The sequence below is a fragment of the Eurypyga helias genome, unplaced genomic scaffold (genome assembly GCF_000690775.1).
Source record: "Eurypyga helias isolate BGI_N326 unplaced genomic scaffold, ASM69077v1 scaffold15336, whole genome shotgun sequence".
In the NCBI taxonomy this organism is placed as follows: domain Eukaryota; kingdom Metazoa; phylum Chordata; class Aves; order Eurypygiformes; family Eurypygidae; genus Eurypyga; species Eurypyga helias.
Genome location: NW_010257526.1, coordinates 3,788 through 26,329, shown reverse-complemented (window position 1 = coordinate 26,329; position 22,542 = coordinate 3,788). Strand labels below are relative to the sequence as shown.

Below are 22,542 nucleotides of genomic sequence, written 5' to 3'. Positions count from 1 at the left end.
GGCTTCGGCTTCCACGGCTGCTACGGTGAGTACTTGTCAGCCAGCACCTGTACCAGTATCTGGCTCTTCATGCATGCCCCAACTTTTTACGGCTTGAAATCCAGGATTATGTGTGAAGCAATATAAAAAATGCTTCCACAAATAACAGGTTTTCCGGCCCTGCCGCTCACACTGCCTTCGAGCAGTGTTAGCAATGAGCGGGCTTGGTGGAAATACACGCCCAGGGCGCAGCTTTGCTTTCGGTGTTTTCCAGCATGCGAGTGCCACCCGCAAGGCTCGCTGAGCACACTGTGTGACCAGGTGACGGGGCAGTGCTCCTGCCGCCGGGAGGTGGATGGTCAGCGCTGCAGCCGATGTCTGGCTGGGTATTTTGGATTTCCTCACTGCCGCCCTTGCCCGTGTAACGGCTATGCAGACCTTTGCGACCCAGTGACTGGAGCATGCCTGAACTGCCGCGGGTTTGCGTCTGGAAGCCACTGTGAAAGGTAGGACGATGGGCAGCACTGCAAAGCTCACCCAACACCGGTGCTCTCTGAAACGTGTGTCTAGCTGGAGGCCCACCTACTTCCTCATGAATGCATCAGTGACCTTGACTGGAAACACATAACTATGCAGACCTTTGCGACCCAGTGACTGGAGCATGCCTGAACTGCCGCGGGTTTGCGTCTGGAAGCCACTGTGAAAGGTAGGACGATGGGCAGCACTGCAAAGCTCACCCAACACCGGTGCTCTCTGAAACGTGTGTCTAGCTGGAGGCCCACCTACTTCCTCATGAATGCATCAGTGACCTTGACTGGAAACACATAACTAATCCCGGGATTAGGCCTTCCTGAATGGCAGGTACACTTTGTTCAGCAAATGTGTGTGGAAAGGTGCATGTTGTGCCTGTGGGAGGGCAGAGGGCACAGAACACACATGGCATCACAGTGGGCTTCCTGCAAGAAGGCATTTGAGACATGGGTGTCATGGCATCATGTGCTTGATGATATGTTCAGAGTGCTGCATATGTGATACACTGAATCCTGCCAGCTTTTTAATTGCCAAGAGGCTAACCTTGTGCTGAAAACTCATTTTAATATCTGCAGTTATCTCTGAGGAGCTTAAATAAACATGCCCTGTTTGCTGGTTCTTATTTCCATATGACCAGCAAATGGCTTTTCCCACGTGTTCCAGCTCTGTTCAAAACAGTGCTCCTCTTTTTTATCCTACACACTGTCAGCAGTATCAGGGTTCAACATGGATGTCAGAATTAAATTTGTTAGCTGTTTAGTTTAGTTTGGCTGGATTGTACCTTGTCATCCACTTTTAAGAGGATTTCCCCATGCAACCTATTGAGCTTTTCTTGCAGTGCTTTTGGACAATAGAGTCTTTTGCTATTGTGCTTGTAGGTAGCAAATAGATTAATAATGGAGACTGAACTAATTATTGCCCTGCACTTCTGCAGGAGCTTCAGACCCCAGGGCAAGGATAATCAAATATCCACGACTTTTAACCTGGCTTGTATACATATAGAGAGTTATGTTCCCATTTGCTTTAGTGAAGCAGATCAAAGACTGCTGATGCTTCAGAAGCCGCAGTGTTGCTGCCGCTGCAGGGCCACAGGGGGCTGGGAGGTGGAGGTGGCAGTGGTGGACAGGCTGGTGGAGGTAGCTGAGCCCCCAGTGAGCCCCCAAAGACAGCCACCACCACCTCGAAACAGCCATCACCCCAGGTTTGCAGCTGTCAGGCAGAGCATGGCTGGTTTCAGTACATCTGCTGCATCTAAAATATGCAATATTCTCTGAGTTCTCTGAATGAATTTTTGCTTTTCTGCCCATGCCAGGATTTTCTAATGTCATACCAGCCACTCTTTGTGTGTATGTAAGGAAATGCAGTGGTAAGTGAATATACAGAATTTTTACATGGCAGCTTGTAGCTGTCTGTGCAGAGCATGTATCATATGTATATATTATCATTTAGATTTAAATTGCTCCATGGTAGGTGAAAGTCTTCAGAAATACTCCTTGAAAAGAAACCATTTGGTTTTTTCTTTTTGCACCAGCTCTGATTTTCCATTTTAGAACACCTTTGCAATCAGATATATCTGTACCAATCAATGGGGAAAGTATTACAATGACCTGGAATGTTTTATTATACATACATATAAAATTAATTCACCTGCAAGGACTGGAAGGAGCACTTGACAACTCCTGCTGCTTTGTGTTGACTGCTTTGACAGGTGCATGGATGGCTATTATGGAAACCCTCTGCACGGAGAACCCTGCCGCCCATGCATGTGCCCTGGGGCGCCTACAAGTAATAGGTATTTTGCACGTTCCTGTTACCAGGATTCCCAGTCTGCACAACTAGTCTGCAATTGTCTCGAGGGATATTCAGGTATAAAGCAAAATAAGGACTGGTTTTGATTCTGTTAAAATTAATGTAAGAGAGAAAAATAACCATCTTCCACCATCCTCTGGTCAGAAATGACAAGTGAGATAATGGTAATAAAATAGATAAGAAAACTTAACATCCAAATTTAGTGGAATGAGGTGGGGAAGTGAGAACAGTGGGAATTGTGTAATTAGTGTTTGAAAAAGGGATTCACCTACATGAATACAAATAATTAATGTGATGGCACTCTCTGGAAACCTCCTAATTTGCGTTCCGTTAACCTCAGGGAGAGACCTGCAGTTGCTTGTTACCTCTGAAAAACAAGCATTGGAAGCCCAAATCATAAAGAACATGGCAGCAAAAAGCACTGATAAGATTTCCTAATCAGAGGAAAATCTTTCCTCATATAGAAGCATCTTGGGGCCGACAAGGAAGTTGTGGGGGGGACTTTTTACAAGGGCCTGTATTGACAGGACAAGGGGTAACGGGTTTAAATTGAAAGTGGGGAGGTTTAGATTAGATATCAGGAAGAAGTTCTTCCCAGAGAGGGTGGTGAAGCACTGGAACAGGTTGCCCAGAGAAGCTGTGGATGCCCCATCCCTGGAATTGTTCAAGGCCAGGCTGGAGGAGGCTTTGAGCAACCTGGTCTAGTGGAAGGGGTCCCTGCCCATGGCAAGGGGGTTGAAACTAGATGGTCTTTAAAGTCCCTTCCAACCCCGACCATTCTATGATTCTATGATTCTTTGATGTTATGCCCAAAAGTGACTGTTTCACCAAAAGTGGTCACTTTAGAAATGAGATTTCCATTCTCAGCTGTCTCAAGTGCAGATATTTTTGCAGCAGACTGATGCCTTGCTTCCTAAGTACCCATTGACTTAGCTTGAATTTCTGCAGGGAAAATCTGAAGATATTTCCCTTCCCCTGGGGCGTTAGAAAGATCTCCAGTGAGAGATCTCTAATGGGAAACATTGCCAAAACCAATGCTGTCATCATTACTTAGGCCAGGTTCCTTTATAAGTCAAGAGCAGTTTTGCTTGAGTAATCATTGTAGGGCCAAAAAGATCCTTGTTGGTACTCACCCAGGGGACTTCTGTCCTCAGAAGGCACTGCAGTCCTCAGTTCTGGACTTTTCTTCTCCTGCTTCTTGTGAAAGGCTGTGGTCCTGAAGACCACGGCAAACAAGCAGAGTCCTTGGTTGAGGATGAGACAGTGGATGAGGTCCCAGAAGTGGTGTGACCTCCTGGGAATTCTCCATTGGGTTCTGGAAGGGTGGGCAGGTCTGCTGGGCTTTGGGTGGCTCCAGGAAAGGCCACCCCACACCTTCCTGTTCTGCTGTCAGGGTGAAGGTCCCAGGGAAAATCCTGCAAATATGGGCCAACCCTGACTGCTGCCATTGGAAAGAGATGCTTGAAGGTGTTGTGGGAGGGGGTACCTATTTACTCCTACTGAAATAACTTCCTTGTTAAAAACGAGTGGGGATGAGGAGAGTGCATTTCCATCAGATTTCAGTGTGGGAAGTGTAATTTAAACCAATTACAGGATTAAAGGGCAACAGTCTCCAACAGGTGGATTTTTTTTCCATTGGAAATGTGCATTTGAGCAGACAGCCTGAATCTTTTAACAGTATTACTGGAAATTACAAGTTTAACTTGAATTCCCATCAGCCAGCAAATGTTTTTACCTTCCTTCCTGACAGGCAGTCGGTGCGACGAGTGTCCTAGTGGGTTCTACAAAAACCCAGGCAGCCCTGGACTTGACTGTGCGCCATGCCCCTGCAATGACAACATTGATGTGACAGACCCAGAATCCTGTAACCACGTCACTGGGGAATGCACCAAGTGTTTACACAACACCCACGGAGCAAACTGCCAGTTCTGCAAACCAGGGTATTTTGGCTCAGCCCTTGATCGAAACTGTCAAAGTAAGTACGCAACAGCACTGCAACTGCGTTTTACTACCAATAGAAGTTTTAATGAAATTAGGCTATAGGGAGAGGTTAGCCCTTGGAGGGACAGTAAAACTAAAGCAGATGAACGTACAAAATATGAGAGTACCGAATACATTTCTATCCAGTGATGCAAATAACTGTTAATATGTCATCTACTAAATTCTTTGTCATCAAAGTCTCACTAAATCTCATACTGAGTATCACTCCTAGGAAATACCCATTTATGAAGTAAAATCTGTACTCTCTGCTAGAAAAATAAGTGTGCGTTCAGCCTGTTCAGGAAGGAACTGAAAGTAAAGGAATCAAAGAGAATTGTTTATCCATGTTGCTGGCTGATGCCAGCTAAGCAATGCTCAGTTAACCAGATGATCCCTTGCTGAGCTCCCTGACTTTCCAGTTGTTTTCATTAAGTGGCTAGAATGCGACTGTTCAGGCAACTTAATGGACTCCATGAGAACATCGTCAGTAACTCAGCACTTTTAACAGAAAGCAGGAGTGTAAGAGAAAGCAGGGCATAAGTTTCTTCTCAACATTTCTCAAAGACCCTTTTCACAAATGTGCCTCACTGAGGGTCTAGTTTCTACAGGCCAGACAAATATAGGTATTTTTAAGAAACTCTTTTTATGGGAATCTCGAAAATACAGTTCAAGCCCATTCTTCATTTGTCTTGGAAATGGTCTGTTAGAAATGGTTAAGCAAGAACTTTTGGCTCCTCACAAGGAAGGCTTCTTATCTTACTTGGCTTACAGGGGTTTCCCACGCTGGATAGTGACTATTGTAAATCAGCTTCTCCTTACCCAGCATATTTAACATTTTGTTCTAGTAAGATTCAAAATTCACTACCCCTTCTTTTTTTTTTTTTGTGCCTGTATTAAAAGTACGGAATGTTCCCAGTATGTTTCTTCAAAGTGATATATAAGCTATTATGGAAAGACAGGTAAACTGTATGAGATTAAAAATGTGTTCAAACTTACTACAAGTAAACCTACAGCATGTGCCTTATATACTGCTCTGATTGTCCCTCATCTGTCTATAATATCATCTGCTGTAGTAATTGTTCTTCTTTTCCAGGGTGCACGTGCAATCTGGTGGGTGTTCACCCTGCCATATGCCCAGGGGAGAACACAACCTGTCTGTGTGACTCAGTTACAGGAGCTTGCCCTTGCCTACCCAACGTGGTGGGCCTGACATGCCACCAGTGTGCCTCTGGCTACTGGGACCTGGCTAGCGGAAAAGGATGTCGGATCTGTGACTGTGATCCAAAAAATTCCCAAAGCAACCAGTGCAACCAGGCAAGAAAATTAGTCTGCTTTCCGAGAGCATGGGTGGGGGTGTTCTGGCATGGCATAGTGGAGGCTCTTATAAGTGAGGATATATTTTGATGTGCTCCCTGAAAACAAGAAGTCTTTGGAAGTTTGCAGTTGGTGCAATCACACTTTGAGTCACTGTATCAAACATGCTCTTCTGGTAATGCGGCTTTGCTCATAAGCCATTTTTTTTGGTCCATGTGTTCCTTTGTAAAGTGGATCATAAAAATACTTTGTAAGAAAATCTCATGTAGGAAAAAACTACCTCATATAAGTACAGGCATAGGGCAAGTCGAAGTCCAAGCTTGGACCCAAGAGTCTTATGAGTGTTTTTTAAGTATTTATTTTCATAAAGTATCAGCTGTGGCCGTTACATTAATCATGCCTCATCTATCAGACTGTTAGAGTATCTTTCTTTTCTCATCTTTAATTCCTGTGCACTCTTTGGGGCTAGAATGTAGAAAAAATAAAACTGTTTCAGAATACAGAGGTGAAATTGTGGTCCCATGGAGTCAAGAGCAATTTTGCTATTGACTTCAGAGCCCCAGGACCTTATCACAACCTCTTGCTGATGTGCTTTCACATTTTCCTTTCAATATGCTTTCTGTTTGTTCCGGATTATTTAGTAGAGTTATTATTTTCCTAGAAAATGTAGCTCTTATCCTCAAATAACTACTACTTTTTTTCCAAGCTGCACCAGTTATCAGAGCTGTAATTCCCTGCAGTTTAATTTAATAGCTGAATTCCAAAATAAATTTTCTAGGGCAATGTGCATAATGTACCCTCGAGGTTTTTAGTTACAGTTAACATATCATGTAGTTGAAAGTTGGAATGCAATGATGAGTGCTTTGCTCCAGCAAAAATAAGAAATTAATCTGTTTTGCAAAGGAAAATAATTCTCTCTCAGATAACAGTCAGAAGATGAGTTCTCAAAGAGCATGTGTAGACTGGAACATACAAAACCTTTCACGTTAGTAAAATAAAGCTATCTCTCAAAGTCTATTTCATCTTCATAGCCATCAGGAGGAAGATGTGAAAGGTGAGTCAGTACCATGTAAACCACGTTATTCAAAGACCGTGTGCAAGAAGTGCCACTGCAGTCCCCATATGGCTGCATGGCATAAATCACAATGAAAAAGAAACCCAGTAAATAATGTATCCCCAGCCATACAACTCTGCAGGCAGTTATTTCATCCTCCCTGTCTTTACAGCTTACAGGCCAGTGTCCATGTAAGCTAGGTTACAGCGGAAGACGTTGTGATGAATGTGAGGAAAATTACTTTGGCGACCCCCAGACACATTGCATTTGTAAGTATTACTTGGGGACAACTGGATTAGGAACTGCCTCAAAAGAAATGCTTCCCCTTTATATTCACAGGGGAGATGGACAAACACCTAGAGAAAAAGGTTTTCATGCATGTATGTGTATGAGATGGATAAGATTGTTTATAGTCTTTATCTATATTGTTCCTTCTATGGTTATGGTGGGACCATGGCAGTTAGGGCTGAAGACACCAGTTTGCTTTTATTGTCTTGAAATGCATGATTGTGCCCTTTGCATGCATTAATCCCACAGAAAAGGAACAACAGGGTGCAACTTGCTGTCCCTTTCTTGCAGCGTGCGAGTGTAACCCGGAGGGAACTGGCCAGCCCAAGTGTGACAAAGCCACCGGCGCATGTAACTGCCGCACGGGAGTCACTGGCCGGTCCTGCAACCAGTGCAGCCGCGGCTTTGAGAAAGACTTTCCCTCTTGCCATCAGTGTCATCTTTGTTTTGATCAGTGGGACACCGCCATTACTGCCCTCGGTCAGACTGTTCAGGGGTTAATGAGGTTTGCTGCAAATCTCGGAGATAAAGGAGGACGAATGCCCAGCTGTGACATGCGCATCAAAGCTTTCGAAGATGCCATTTCTGAAATTGAAAGAATTTTGAGACATCCTGTTCTTTCACTGGAGGCCCTCTCAGGCATCAAGGATTTTCAGGCCTACATTCAGTAAGGACTCAGCTGCCCCTGAAAAACCCCTTGGCTGAGAAAGCAGTCTCCCCCCAGGCTCCCCCAGCCAGCCCTACACGTCAAGTCCCACTTTCTGATCAGCACACAGATGCTGGACTACAAAGTCATTGTTTTCAGTTGATCTGTGAACAAAATAATCCTTATATATATGATCTGTTCCCCACAGGCATATACTTAAATGCTTGAATTTTCAGTTCATCCTAAGGATTTTCTAAATAAGCCATTACAAGGACATGCTTCTGCTCATTTGGAAAAGTATTTCTTGTCCTCTAAAATACTGTGTATCCCAGTTCTAGTTTAAGAACAATCCAGTCTGACTTCTGCATAACTGCCATTTCCCTTTCAGACAAGAAGTCGCACAAATGGATCCCCTTCGCAGAACGCTGTATGAGTTTCCTGATCTTAACAAGAACATAGAAGACTTCGGAAAAGAAGCTGACCTAGTGTATGAACTTCTACAACAGAAAATACATCTGCATCGCAGTTCTCATTACTCGAACCTCAAAGGTGAGACAGACAGCAATTAATTGATACAGGTGAACATGTTCTGTGAAGTTTCAGAATGTTTTTCGTACCATCAGCCATCAACCCATACAATATTTCAAAGATCCCTAGATTTTAGCTTCCTATGGTGGCACAAAAATGTTAATACTAATAACACAGGCTTGCCAAGATGGTGAAGAGGGTTTTAAACTAAAGTTGCTGAGGGAGGGGAAAATCCACCCCACTCCTACCAGTTTGAGGCCAGTGCCAGCAGTAGATGCCCAGAGCCGGGAGAAGGATCACAGGTCAGCAGGAGGGCACCTGAAGACCAGCACAAAAGATTTCCAGCCACTCCAGCCAGAAAGTCAGCTTCATCAGGGGCCCAACCTAAATGACTTTGTACAAACACATGTAGCATGGGAAAGAGACAAGAGGAGTTAGTGATGTGCACATGCCTGCAAGGCTATGATCTTATTGGCATCACGGAGACGTGGTGGGATGGCTCCTATGACTGGAGTGTTGGAATGGAAGGATACAGGCTCTTTAGGAAGGACAGGCAGGAGAGATGAGGAGGGAGTGTTGCCCTCTGTGTCAGTGACCAGCTGGAGTGCATGGAGCTCCACCTGGGGATGGATGAGGAGCCGACTGAGAGGTTGAGTCAGGATTAAAGGGAGGGCAGGGACAGGTGACATTATAGCGGTGCTCTGCTACAGGCCACCTGACCAGGAAGACCAAGTGGATAAGGTCCTCTATAGACAGGACCAGCCTCAGGCTCACAAGCCCCAGTCCTCATGGGGGACTTCAACCACCCCGTTATCTGTTGGAGGGACAACATGGCAGGCACAAGCAATCCAGGAGGTTCCTGGAATGTGTTGATGACAACTTCCTTCTCCAAGTGATAGAGGAGCCAGTGAGGAGGGGTGCCATGCTGGACCTTGTTCTCACCAGCAAAGAGGGGTTGGAAAGGAATGTGACCCTCAAGGGCAGCCTTGGCTGCAGTGATCATTAAATGTTGGAGTTCAAGATCCTTAGAGCAGTGAGGAGAGTGCACAGCAAGGTCACTAATCTGGACTTCAGGAAAGCAGACTTTGGCCTCTTCGGGCATCTGTTTCGTAGAGTATCATGGGATGAAGCCCTGCCAGGAAGAGGGGCCCAAGAAAGCTGGTTGATATTTAAGGATCACCTCCTCCAAGCTCAGGAGCAATGCATCCCAACAAAGAGGAAGTCAGGCAAAAATGCCAGGAGGCCTGCATGGATGAACAAGGAGCTCCTGGACAAACTCAAACACAAAAAGGAAGCCTACAGAGGCTGGAAGGAGGGATGGGTAGCCAGGGAGGAATAGCGATAAATTGTCCAAGCAGCCAGGGAACAGGTTAGGACAGCTAAAGACCTGAGAATTAAATCTGACTGGGGATTTCAAGGGCAACAAGAAGGGCTTCTGTAGGTATACTGGTGATAAAAGGAAGACTGGGGAAAATGTGGGCCCTCTCTGGAAGGAAACGGGAGACCTGGTTACCCAGGATATGGAGAAGACTGAGTTACTCAATGACTTTTTTGCCTCAGTCTTCACCAACAAGAGCTCTAGTGACACTGCCCAAGGTGCAGAAGGCAAAGTCAGGGACTGGCAGAATAAAGAATTGCCCACTGTAGGAGAAGACCAAGTACAAGACCATCTAAGGAACCTGAAGGTGCACAAGTCCATGGGACCTGACAAGATTCATCCATGGGTCCTGAAAGAAATGGTGGATGAAGTTGCTAAGCCTCTATCCATCACATTTGAGAAGTTGTGGCAGTCCAGTAAAGTTCCCACTGACTGGAAAAGAGGAAACATAGCCCCTATTTTTAAAAAGGAAAAAACGGAAGACCCAGGGAACTACAGGCCAGTCAGTCTCACCTCTGTGCCTGGCAATATCATGGAGCAGATCCTCCTGGAAAGTATGCTAAAGCACATGGAAAATAAGGAGGTGATCGGTGTCAGCCAACATGGCTTCAGCAAGGGAAGATTGTGCCTGACAGATTTGGTGGCCTTCTGCAATGGAGTTACAGTGTTGGTGGATAAGGGAAGAGCAACTGACATCATATACCTGAATTTGTGAAAAGTATGTGAAGCTGTCCAGCACAACATCCCTGTCTCTAAATTGGAGAGACTTGGATTTGACAGGTGGACCACTCAGTGCATAAGGAACTGGCTGGGGGGGCGGCCTCACAGAGTTGTCGCTGGATGGTCGCACTCAAAGAGTTGTGGTCAAAGGTTCGATGTCCAAGTGGAGACCAGTGACAAATGGCGTTCCTCAGGAGTCAGTATTGTGACCGCTGTTCAACATCTTTGTTGGTGACATGAACGGTGGGATTGAGTGCAACCTCAGCAAGTTTGCCACCAACACCAAGCTGTATACACCAGGATTTAAATGCCACCCAGTTTCACAGTATAGACTCATGGATCATACAGTAGAAGACCAAAGAATTTTTCCCCACTTCTGACTCCTATTGCTCTTAGCGATATTTAAAGAATGTGGTATGGCAATGGTTTGTTTAATTAAAACAGAGAGTCTAGTGCAACTTCTCAGTGTTCCCATGGGAAAATACATGATTTCATGTGGTAAGGAACTAGCTCTCCATCATCAAAAAATATGAAGTCAGAATTTAGTTCCTTTTTGAAAGAATTACTCCATCTATGATTGAGCTAAGTATAGTCTCCATCAGCTGCTAATAGCAGCAATGACAATGCCACGGACAGCTTTCTGGAAGAAGATGGGGACATACCAGTCGAGGATTGCAAACAGATGCTAAGTCATCCTCAGCAACAGGAAATTGTCAGCAGTACATGCTCCAAAGAGGCGGCTGCCAAGATATGAACCCCCAGAAGATAAGGTGAGTGCCACAGAGGACACAAGCTATAAGCAATGCATTCTCATTTACAGTTTCTCTGTGCTGTGTTTGGGTGAGAAAAAGAACATCTGGGACAAGATTGAAAAAGAAGAAGGAAAGTTCAACTAAATACAAAGCCAAGGGAAAGTAAGAGGGGAAAAGAGGGGTTAATTAATATTTAGGTCTCTCCTGCACTGTTATACTTGGCAGTACCCCTGGGGCCAGCTCTTCCGCCCCGGTCCCTGCGTGAGCGGCCATCACAGCTCTCCCAGGCTCTGCTTCCCAGTTCAGCTGAGTCTTGTGCAGAGTCTGAGAGAGACAGGAAGGCAAAGAAACAATAAATCCCAGGGAGGTCAGTGGTTGCACAGCTGAAGCATCCATGGTGCTCTCTGGTCACATTCCAAATCCATTTCATCTGACGGCCTCAGGAGATGGATAAACAGCCCTATAAAAAGCATATGGGGGTGTGGGGAGGGGAAGACCTTGAATTTAAGATGAATTTCTGGTCAGAGCCACAAATATTCATTGCTCCTTCTACCAAGCATTTAACGGCACCAGAATAGCATTTCCTTCAAGATAACCAGCTTCTCTGGCATTCAGGAGAAAGCCTGGCTCCCATGCCCCAGCTTCATTGCAGGACCAGCAGCCCATCCTCAGTATGGTTCTGTCTGCTTTTTCCTTCTCGTTTTTGCTGGCCCAAGCAAGTGGAGTAGGATATGGCCATCTACCCCCATCTGGGGCGCATTTGACACTTGTACCCTAGACACATGCAGGGAACAGGCTCCTACCTATCCCTCTTTGCAGAGGATCAAGTCAACAAGAACTCAGGACTCGGAGGCTTCCTCAGAGGCTGGCCTGGAAACGTCAATATCTAATGGTGACTTAAAATCATTGGAAAGAACAAGACACAAATGTCCTTAAAAGAATGTCTGCAGTTTATGAGATCTCATTAAATTGCCCCTTTCCAGCCTTGGCCCCTGGCTTTGCAGCCACTGTGGTATGGTAATGCAGCGAGTACGGCTTCCTAGGCTGTAAATCAAGCCTGTGCGACGATGCTGTGTTTAACATAAAGGAACTTGGAAGCTCTACAGCTCCATCCCAAACCAAGCATGAAAAATGCATTTGGGCCACTTAATGGAGAGTTGAAGCAGTGTAAATATTCCTGCCATGGAGTTGCACAGAAAACAGCCTCTGGCTTAGACACAGTAACAGCAGTCTCTTGCCAGGTATTTTGTATTAGGAGCTAACTTTAAACTCTACATTGTTTCCAAGAGTTACAAGATAAAATAAATAGCCTTGGTTCCACATGACAACTAAACATTGTTAGCTTCACTCAAAGCAAGGCCAAGGGCTTCAGTGCCTGATTCAAAGCATGCAGGACTTGTCGAGTACCTTGTCTTCGACTTCAACCGGTACCTGAGTTGGTTACCAGCACAAAGAGGAATGTTAATCAATGACCTCTCATACTTTTTCACTGCCAACACATCAGTTGTGGCTCATTGCACACACTTCTGACTGGGGATTTGGGAACAGCTTTGGGTTCTTTAGAAATCCAGGAAGCCTTAACAGCAGCAGCTTTAAATTATGTTTTATAAAAGGCCTGAGTCTTTTCCTTAGGCTATTAATCTGAAAAAAAAAAAAATATTCTCCAACCCTTTTGAGTCTGCTTAAGGGAAAGCTTACACCAAGCAAACAAGAAGGAATCTTGCTAGAAAATAATTTTTGCCTGTTCTACAACCTTATCATAGAAATGCTTTTTTTTTCAACACATCAACCTTGAAATTGGATTTCCCAGAGCCAAATAAAACTCATAAATTCCCATTTGTAATCTAAATTTTGGCCTCAGTTCAGCAGACCACTTAATGTTTGGGTGCTGTGCTGAACAGGGACAGGACAAATGCTTTCCTGACTCACAGTCACAGAGCTGATGATTTCATAGATTTTACAACTGGCAGAATCAGTTCACTTGCCTAAACTTCAGAACAGAACAAATAACAGGAGCATTGTCAGATCAACAGCAGCAGCAATGCATGAGCTGCTGATGAAGGCAGATTAATAGCAGTTTGTGTCATTAATAAGATCCCCTTCATATTTTTGTATCTTCCATTGGCTTCTCATACACCTTGGACTCTGAAGAATGACATGGGATACACTATATTTACATCTATTTTAGTAGATTTTATGGGTATCAATAACTATTCTTCTTTGGCAGCTGACTGAGTAAAGCATTAAAAAGCTTGACTGAGGAAATGAAAGCTCCTGTCCCTCCCTGCTGTCCCAAATCAAGCACTAGTGACAACAAACTGCGTCACCTGTCAGTCGCCATTTGTCCAGAATTCTAGTAAATACATGAATTAAATGTAACCAAAATACAGTACTAAAGGCTATTTCTGTTGCTATAGAGGCCATCAGCAACATTAGGAAACACTTTGAAATATCGTTGGTGGCAGAACAGAAGACCAGTGGGACAACCCCTGTCATAAGACACTCAGAGCACACCAGGAGCCGTACACTGACTGTGTTGGGACATCAGGCCTTGAAAGAAACCAATGTGCTGGAGAAGCTCAAGATGATCAAGAGCCCCGACATCCACAACTTGAACGAAAAGGTAGGCACCATGGATTTTGAATGGGAGCTAAACAAAAATCTCTTTTTTTGATGCTGCAAGTAGTTTTCACTTTAAAAGGGTGCTTACTTGCATTTTAAATCTGGAAAACAACACTTCCCTGGCACAGACGTGCAGTCACGTCAGAAACAGCTGCAGTTCTCAGCTGTGGTTACTACCACCCTTCTGGAAGCCATTGCTCCCAGGGCAGGCCCAACATGAGGAACTGTTTAAGCACTCTCTAATCTCAAGAGGACTTCAGTGTAAATTCAGAAAGATTAACCCCAACCTCCTCTATCACTGACTTCAGCTAAGCAGAGCATCTTTGCCCTGGAGTGGATGGGGAGCACTTGCATATCCTTTGCATCACCCCTAGGAGAGGGAGGGATTTCTGCCTGTTTGCTGGGCAGCAATGAACACCTGATAGCACCTTCGGCCAACACTGCCAGATCTGGAAGAGATTATCCATCTAGGCCTTTAGTCTCAACATCTGTGTCAAAATACATGAAAGGCTAGACATGGTACCAAGTTGTGTGTGAGGTGATCTGGATCCTTTAGAACAAGCCATTGATCCATGGGCTGGATATGGCCAGGGGAGTTTCAGCCCTTTTGCTGTAGAGGAGTGAAACATGGGACTTAGTGCAGCACATGGAGCCCAACAAATGGCTCCTACAAGGATGGGCTTGGAGCCATGGGCTGCCATTGCATCCTTTAAGTCAGGGAAGGGGGATCTGTAACTGGCAGGGACACCCATCTTTAGAGAGACCAGACCACCACCTCTTCGGGAAAATCCCATATGATGTTCCATGTTCATAGAAAGTCAGACATCTTCCTTCCCCCAGGAGTGTATCTCATCTTCCTTATTGCAGATCTGTGGGGTGCCAGGAAGCCAGCCCTGTGTCACAGCAGCCTGCGGGGGAGCTTTGTGCCAGGACAGTCATGGATGCAGGCAGTGTGGTGGCCCAAACTGCAGTGGAGCTCTTCCTCTCTCCACTGATGCCTTCAAGAAAGCTGAGGAGACTGCTGAGTTGCTAAGTAACCTGACTACTCAGCTACAAGAACCTGAGAATCAGGTACTGTACATCAAAGCTACATTTATTCAATGAAATGGATGGAGGATGAGATTTGAGAGGTCACACATCTACAAAAACTCACCTGCTCCTTGGACAAAGAGCAGTGACCTAGTGATGGACTCTGTCCCAACACCGTAGACCTAGCGTGGTTCAGTACTGGGAGTATAAGTGCCAGTCCCACCAAAGGACTGTGACTCTAGGTATGCCGTCCTCTTCCTTGCAGCTGCCAAGATCTCCTGGTCATGGTGCCCTGTGCCTATGGAAGTTGGTGGCATCAGGCTAGTATTGTCTATCCTTTTGTTGGGAAAGATTCAAAGGGCACACCTGTCAGTAGTCTGGGTATGGCCCGTGCTTATCAGTGGGATTGCTGCTGTGGATAGCGTTAAGCTCCATTTATACAACTTCATATTACTCTTAAGTTTGCCATTAAAGAATTTTTGAAAATAATTTCAAGATGAAGCTTTTCTGCCCCTGCTGAGGTTTAGAAGGGCATCAAGTAGTCAGCTGTACCGCACAGTAGCAGTGAAAATAACTGGAGCAAAGTGTGGGCAAGGCAACATGCACAAAGGAAAGAAAATGGACAAATCCCAAAACACCAGTACAGTTTGTGCCCATTAGGATCAGAGATGGTGCCTGTTACCATTACAGGCAAAACACATTCTCCCACAGAAAAGTCATTCTGCTGTGGCTTTGTCCTGTCCCTGCAGGGTGCCTGGGCATCCATTTCCTCCTTTTAAAATGCACTCCGCACTCTGCATCACAGCTAAGAGGTTTCAAAATGAGCCGTCGGGGCACATGCCTGGGCCCCAGGACACAGAGGGGCAGCAGCGAAGGGCATCTTGCACCGAGGTGGCAGCTGTCTTTGGTGCTCACAAGCTTCAGGCATCGCTGTGGTAACATATGTGAAGTATTTTGAAACGCACCAGAAGTAAAAAACCTCACTGTTTTTCTTGTTGCATGGGGAAACTTCGGCAGAGCACAGGGAAGCTGCAGCGGTGCATTTCCTGAAGGCAAAGCATAGCCCCAACAAAGCAAAAATACTGATGGAATTTGATGACTAATCGTTTAAATGGTCATGAGTACTAATTTAATGGCAAAATGTAACTTTTAAAGATAAGCCCTAAACTCCACCTTTCTTATTTGTGTCCTCTTAAGTGTTTTTTTAACAGCAAGTCCAGTGTGAAAAGACAAATGAAATTACGTGCCTTTTCTATACTAAATCTGATCACTGACAGGCAGCAATATAGAAAACAACAGTCAGCACCTTCTTTTAGAAACAGAAGGGCCTGTGGTTTAGCGGTGTGTGCAGAGAGAAAAAAATACTTGATTTAGCCTTTTTCTGAGCCCAAATGAGAGCTATGATGTAGCAACTTCTGGAGTTCCCCAAAGGAGTCCCCTACTACTTTTCAAAGCCACATCAAGTGATTCCACCCGAGGTTTGGATCAAAATTATTTTTGTGTCAGAGATCAGCTGATAACCTTCAGAAAATGGCAGTGCTATCTGCAGTCATATTTCCAGGTTGGAAGCATCAGGCAAATGGCAGAAGACGGCAAGTTGAAAGGCTCACAATTTAATGGGCAACTGGAGAGAGCTAGGACCCAAATTGAAGTTGACCGAGAGATCACTAAGGAGTTCATCCAGAAGGTGAAAGCCTTCTTGTTAGGTAAATATGCAAAGTTCTTTTTGACTCGTTTTTAATATATATTCAAATATAATATAGCATAATAGACAGCCAGGAAATTATCTAGCTGTATACACATCAAATTCCTTGTCTACCTCCTGATCTGCACAATCTTTCTTTTTTTCTACTGCTTTTCTCCCATGTGACAGTACTCTGTGTTCATTTTCCGATAGATCTATTACATTCTGATTGCCATCTTTCATTCATTTGCTTAATTTGAAGCCTGCAAGTAATTCCCTGAGTTCCTGAGTTATCTGAGTAAACAACTACGAAGATAATTTCATACAATATATAATGTCCAGGCATGTCCAATGCATCCTCACATTGTTATGCTGCCCCCTTCTCCCAGGCTCATAAATAGAGGTTCTCCGTAGGGAGCGTGGGAATTAGGACACATACCGCTCCAGCATCTTCATAAAGCTGTAACTCAAGAAATCAAAGGATTCTGGTAGAACTTCACAGCTCTCATAAAAAGTAAAACCATACATACCCTAAAAGTTTTTCCACCCTCACAACCGCAGAAAAACGCTGTAAGAAATGAACCCTAAGGGGTTTTTTTGGTCTGGTTGGTTGTTGGTGTTTTTTTTTACCAGATGCACATCAAAGGATTCCAGTGTGGTAGGATTTTTTTAATCTCGTGAATGTAACGGATCTCATAAGTTTCTAAGGACTGCATGTTGGCAGTCCTTTGGCATTCATACCTCTACATCCAGATGGGAGTGAGGGCAGAGGACAGAGGAATTCCTTTGTTCAGGAACATTTATGTTTTTGAACTGGAAGATAAACTCCATTTAAGTCCTTAAGATTCTCAGATTTGTATTTGATAGCAATTGAAAATTCCACCTTTCGCTCTTCTTTTATGTTTCTCAGTAGACGTATGGCATGTATGAACAATTATAAATGTTTTTTTCATGAATTCTTGTTTTGTAAATCCAGGTTTAAGAACTGTAACAGTTGAAGTGCATACAGCTACATTAAATCTGCCGTACTCTACTTCGACATGTACGGTAGCTTTAGGCAAATGTATTTCCACAGAAAATAGCTCTCAGGAACACACTAGTTTGCACAGTAAACATCTGTTTCATTCTTACAGAGTTACTTTGGAGGGTTAGCACAAACATTGAATATGTTTCCACTGTTTTAATGTCTATTTCTATAAAGGGAAGTGAGCAGAAAACAGGAATGATGATGAGACTTCACAAGGCATTGACTACTCCAACTCTGCCTGTGCCTCTTAGCAAAGAACTAGGATGAGATCATTTGCAAGGGGAGTTGTCAAAATATGGTTTTTCTACTGTAAATTCCCATCCTATCTGAGTCTGACCCAAGTTCCCTCTGTAGCTTAGCCTTTCTCATTAACCAGCGAAGGAACCACTTTCTCAATACTGTGGCGACTCCAGGGAAGGGATTACACCCACCAGCCAGCTTGGAAAGCTCCATTCACACCCCAGCCTCTCCAGCGCCTCTTTGATCTAGGGGCCAAGGGAGAAATGGGCTCTGACACATCTAGCTGTGCCGTGCACCGATTTAAAACCTTCTGCAGGCTCATTTCTACATCAGAATTTTAATAACCCAGTTCAAAGTGGGTTCAAATCTTCTTTTTAGCCAGTTCTGACAACGCTAACAGCAGTACCTGGAAGCTTAATACTAAATTACAAAATGTGGGAGATAATTCTCTTACCCTCTTGCTGAGTCTGTCAGCTTTATTCTCCCACATAACTCAAAGGCTAGGCAGCCATAATGATCATTTACATTTCACTGGGAGGAAGGAGCCACTTCAGGATGCCCTCAGCTCCATTTCTGTTGCAGATGAGAGCGCGCCTCCAGAAGACATTGAGAAGGTTGCAAGTTACGTTCTTCAAATCAGCCTTCCCCTGACTCCACGAGAGCTCACGGGCATGCTTGGCAAAATCAGGAGCGTCATGAACACCTGTGAGAAGTACAGACTGAATGCGAGTAAGAGAAACAGAAAGAGGGAAGAAGCCGGGATGCTGCTGGTGGAGGCACAAGAAGCCGAGTGAGTAGGATGTACTCATGCTGATGTGCTGGCTCCAGCTGGGGTGGCATTGTGCATGGCAGGACTGCTCCATACCCCAGGCAGCATCCTAGTAACACTGGAGGGAAAGCTCAGATGACAGCAGATTTCAGCTTGCAATTTCCATAGGGCCTCTCCGGCAGGAATGAGCCACGACTGCTCGGGATGCCGGAGCTGACGTGCTGCAAGGAGGCAGCTCCTGCCAGCTCTTGGCTCCTCCACCTGCCAAGTCAGAGGCCAAGGCAGCTTCCACAAGGGACCTAGTGGATCATTACAACTGGTTCACTGGGAGGTTTAGCATGGGGGGAGAGAAAATATGTTCACCCATAAGCCAGCTTTCCTTCCTAGCAGTGCACCCCCATGCAGTGGCAGCATCCGGCCTCACCTTTAATCCAGCAGCTTGTGTGCTCCCACGCAAGGTCCCTTACTGAGGTGGTGCTTTGCCAACTTATGAACCACAATTTTAATGGTTGTTGTTGGACTCGAGGGAACATTCCTGCATGTGAGCATGGGTGCATTTGAAACATGTTCTTGCTTTGCTCTCTGCGCCACGATACTAAACACGCTTCTACTTCTCCGTTTTAGCAAAGCAGCTAAAGCTCTTCTGCCTGTGGATGAAATTAATAATAAACTAAAAAATGCTGTGAAATCCCAAGGACGCTCCAAAAACACTTTCATAAAGTTACAGGAAGAGATAAGAGGCATCAGAACACAAATCTCACAGGTATCTCACTGTAAATATTTTCACTTATTTACTACATACATTTTAGAAAAAGATACTTCATCTCGAAATTTCCTTAATGCAGACTTAAATAAATATAACCAGAATGTGGCACAGATATGACACCAATTCCATAATGTTTAAGGGTCTCCTCTTCTTAATCGGTTGAAATAATCTCCCTCATTAGCATGCTCTGTAAGCTGAACGGATGTTGCGTAAGAAACCAGGGCTTTTAATTGCTCTGTTTTAGGCTGAGAACCAAGAGAACAAGACAAACGATGAACTAAAAGACTTGTCAGCAAAACAGTCTGAGGTGGAAGATGAAATTGCCACATTGCAGGCAAAAATGCTGATGAACAAGAATGAAGCTACAAAGGCAAGAGCAGGGGCAGAAGCTGCACACAAGCAAGCCCAGAATATTGATAACGTAAGCCTTTCTGCCACATATTAAGGGAAAAAAGGTTCCCTCCATGTTTGATAGCATCGTTGCTCTGCTCTCCTTAAAACTGTGTTAACGTTTTCCTTGTTCCATGCAGTGTAAAATACCACTGGTTAAGAACAATTTCTTTTTTATTTTAAGGCTTCTGGCAAATAACGCTTCTGCTTGCTTGAATGAAAGAAAACATACACATTTCTCTGGCTACTCCATGACATTTTTCCTTGCACTGTGTATAGGACTCATAGTCACCATGGGCACCAGTAAACACAACAGAACAAATCACAAAACCAGATTCTAAAATACGTGAGTGATGGAAGCAGCCTGGCCATTCATCCCGTGCCACTCTCCTTCAGAGAATGTTGCTGAGGGAGTTACTTGGAGTTTTTGACTGGCCAGGTGCTTTTCAGCAGCTCAAATTTGTGAGAATGCATTGAGACAGCTAGAAATTTGCTAAAATTGCAAGGAGAACCAGACACCCACAGTGCAAGCTTGGAGCATGACCAAGCTTCCAGCTTACAAGAAACCTAGTTGAAATCTAAACTGCAGCCTTGACAGCAATCTAAATGGGCATGCAATGATGTTAGCCAGTAAATATTACTATAGCCAAAAATGTAGTAAAATAAAATAAATTTTAAAAATAAAATTAAATTAAATTAAAATAAAATAAAATAAAATACCCTACAGCTAATTCATTAAATTTGAATTAAGCCTCATAACAGAAAACAAATTTACAGAAAAACCCTATCAAAAGAAGTAAAACCAGCATAAGCTTTAAAAATCTTAAACCATACTTTCTTCACAGCCTCACCCTCCCTTGACACTTTACATTGCTTCACTGGCAGTTTAATTGATTTTTATCAAGCTTTCGAAAAGCATTTTTCAATGTACACTCATGGATTTTTTTTTTAATATTTAAGAGAATGAGACATTTAAAGTTTGCTTTGGGGAGGATATTCAAAAAAGTTATAAAACTCTCCTTTGGTACACCAGACTAATTATGAGATGTTCTTAAACTAAGAAGCATTTTTTTGTTACAGGAATTTGCTGACATTAAAAGAAAGTACACCATCCTTCAAGAAAAGCTAAAAGCCCGAGGACCTCCAAAAGTAACACTAGAAAAAGTGAAGCAGCTGAAAGAAGAAGCAGAAAAACTGGCTGAAGAGACTGAAAAAAAATTTAAAAGAATAACAGGTGGAGTTCTCACTTCCATAGCGAGCCGTGAAAAGTGTGACAGTCATGAATTAGACTGAGGTCCTTGCCCAGACACTAACAAGCTAGGTTCACCTGAAATTAGATTTAAAACAATTTAACTGGTGGAAATCCCTGCTTGAAGCTACCTGAACAGTTTAAAAGCAGTTAGATTGATTTGGCTTATGTACTTTTTCTGGCATAAATTGGTTGCTATAAGCAAAGTTTAACAAGTGTCCACACAGGGACTTGCAGTGATTTGATTCAGACAGTTTAAAAGCAGGACAAGTGCAAAATCTGCATAGAATTTGGCTGCAGGTTTAGCTGGGAGCTTTGATTTATACACTTGCTTTGGGCATTTGGACCTTAAATCTTTGTCCTCCGTCTTTTCTCATTACCTGAGTGGTGGCTCATGTTATAGAGAGCTGCAGGGTAGCTGTGTGTCATCAGCCTGTACTTGTCCCCTTTCAGACACTGTCGCTGAGCAATGACAGAACAAACCAGGTACAAACACTGGCTTGTTCCAACACACAGAGAAACAGCCGTGTCCCACAGCAGGCAGCGGAGATCGTGTATGTGCCTCCCTCACATGGCTCTGCGCTCTGGGGTCATCACCTGCGTGCACCGCTACGGAGACTGGGGACAATGTGGGGCTGCCGCCGGGAGGCAGAGGGGTCATGGGTAGTGGAGACAGCACCTGCTGCAGCACCACTCCTCACACAGCCTCTCGGGTGCTTTTAGGGGGTGACCACAACAGAAGGGTACATCTCATGAAATTGCACGCAGGGGAGCTAATTCTGCTTGGAGTCTGGACATTTCCACTGGGAATCCTTAGGCCTGGATCCTGCCAGGCTCAACAGTGGAAAATACCATGTAACATCAGCAAAACAGAAGCAGAAACTCCCTTCTGGGAGCGAATTCTTCAGGACAGGACCCAAGCAGACTTTGAGCAGATACCTTGAGGAGAAGCATTCAGAGCACCCCAGTCACTCCAAACACCCAGATGATTAGTGCACTGGAAAGAGGCAGTGGGTAATGTGGTTTTGACTCATTACCAGTATGGTTACACTGGTGTGGCTTCACAGGGATAAGCGGAAACATTCCTGTGAATGAGGGAGACCTAAGCCCATTACACCCCAAGTGTCTAGGCTTTACATGCACCGGTGGACACACTGTTCCTCTGAGCGTTTCCATTTAAGCCAACTCCTTTAAGAGCTCCATGTCCTGACCCATCCCAACTGATGGACAAAAGCACATGTTGAGAAATTAATTTCTTTAAGGCTGTCATGTTTCTCTTGCAATCCAGAAGCCAGACTTTCCCCTTCAGTTGCACATAAAACATTCCTCATTTGAAATGGGCTTATTGCTTCTAAAACTGATGGGAAAAGCAACGCTGTTAATCCCTGGATTTTACTTACACAGCGAGCATCATCGCATGTCTCTACTCTTACAGATTTGGAGAAGAAGCTTCAGGACCTGAATCAAACCAAACAGGACAAGGCAGAGCAACTGAGACAACTAGAGGAACAAGTGATAGCCATTAAAAATGAAATAATGGAGCAGGAAAGCAAGTATGCAACATGCAAAAGTTAGGGTCTGAGCTTTACCATCAGGTAAGGTGCAACCCAAGTCTCTGCTTACCACCTTCTGAGCTTCCCGGCACGGAGGGCTGTCTCTGTAAATTCATCTGGAGCATTTGTCATACAGCATTTTGTCACAGTGAATAATGTAACTTTCTCTTGGGTTTTTTGTCCAGTTGAGTTTACATGGAAATAGGAGTTACCTTTTAATAAACCAGCTGATAA

The 22,542-nt window shown here is 44.3% G+C and overlaps 1 protein-coding gene across 1 annotated transcript in view; it reads left to right on the top strand.

The window, feature by feature from the left end:
• LAMB4 (laminin, beta 4) overlaps nucleotides 1–22,330 on the top strand; it is a 45,048-nt gene extending 22,718 nt beyond the window's left edge. The window contains exons 19-33 of the mRNA XM_010154055.1: nucleotides 262–485; nucleotides 2,219–2,376; nucleotides 4,070–4,294; nucleotides 5,393–5,613; nucleotides 6,840–6,936; nucleotides 7,247–7,622; nucleotides 7,990–8,150; nucleotides 13,397–13,602; nucleotides 14,469–14,672; nucleotides 16,192–16,336; nucleotides 18,164–18,371; nucleotides 18,975–19,113; nucleotides 19,361–19,537; nucleotides 20,587–20,740; nucleotides 22,191–22,330. Of these exons, the coding sequence (XP_010152357.1) occupies nucleotides 262–485; nucleotides 2,219–2,376; nucleotides 4,070–4,294; nucleotides 5,393–5,613; nucleotides 6,840–6,936; nucleotides 7,247–7,622; nucleotides 7,990–8,150; nucleotides 13,397–13,602; nucleotides 14,469–14,672; nucleotides 16,192–16,336; nucleotides 18,164–18,371; nucleotides 18,975–19,113; nucleotides 19,361–19,537; nucleotides 20,587–20,740; nucleotides 22,191–22,330 (2,835 nt within the window). The remainder of the gene's footprint in view (nucleotides 1–261; nucleotides 486–2,218; nucleotides 2,377–4,069; nucleotides 4,295–5,392; nucleotides 5,614–6,839; nucleotides 6,937–7,246; nucleotides 7,623–7,989; nucleotides 8,151–13,396; nucleotides 13,603–14,468; nucleotides 14,673–16,191; nucleotides 16,337–18,163; nucleotides 18,372–18,974; nucleotides 19,114–19,360; nucleotides 19,538–20,586; nucleotides 20,741–22,190) is intronic.
• Nucleotides 22,331–22,542: the final 212 nt, after the last annotated feature.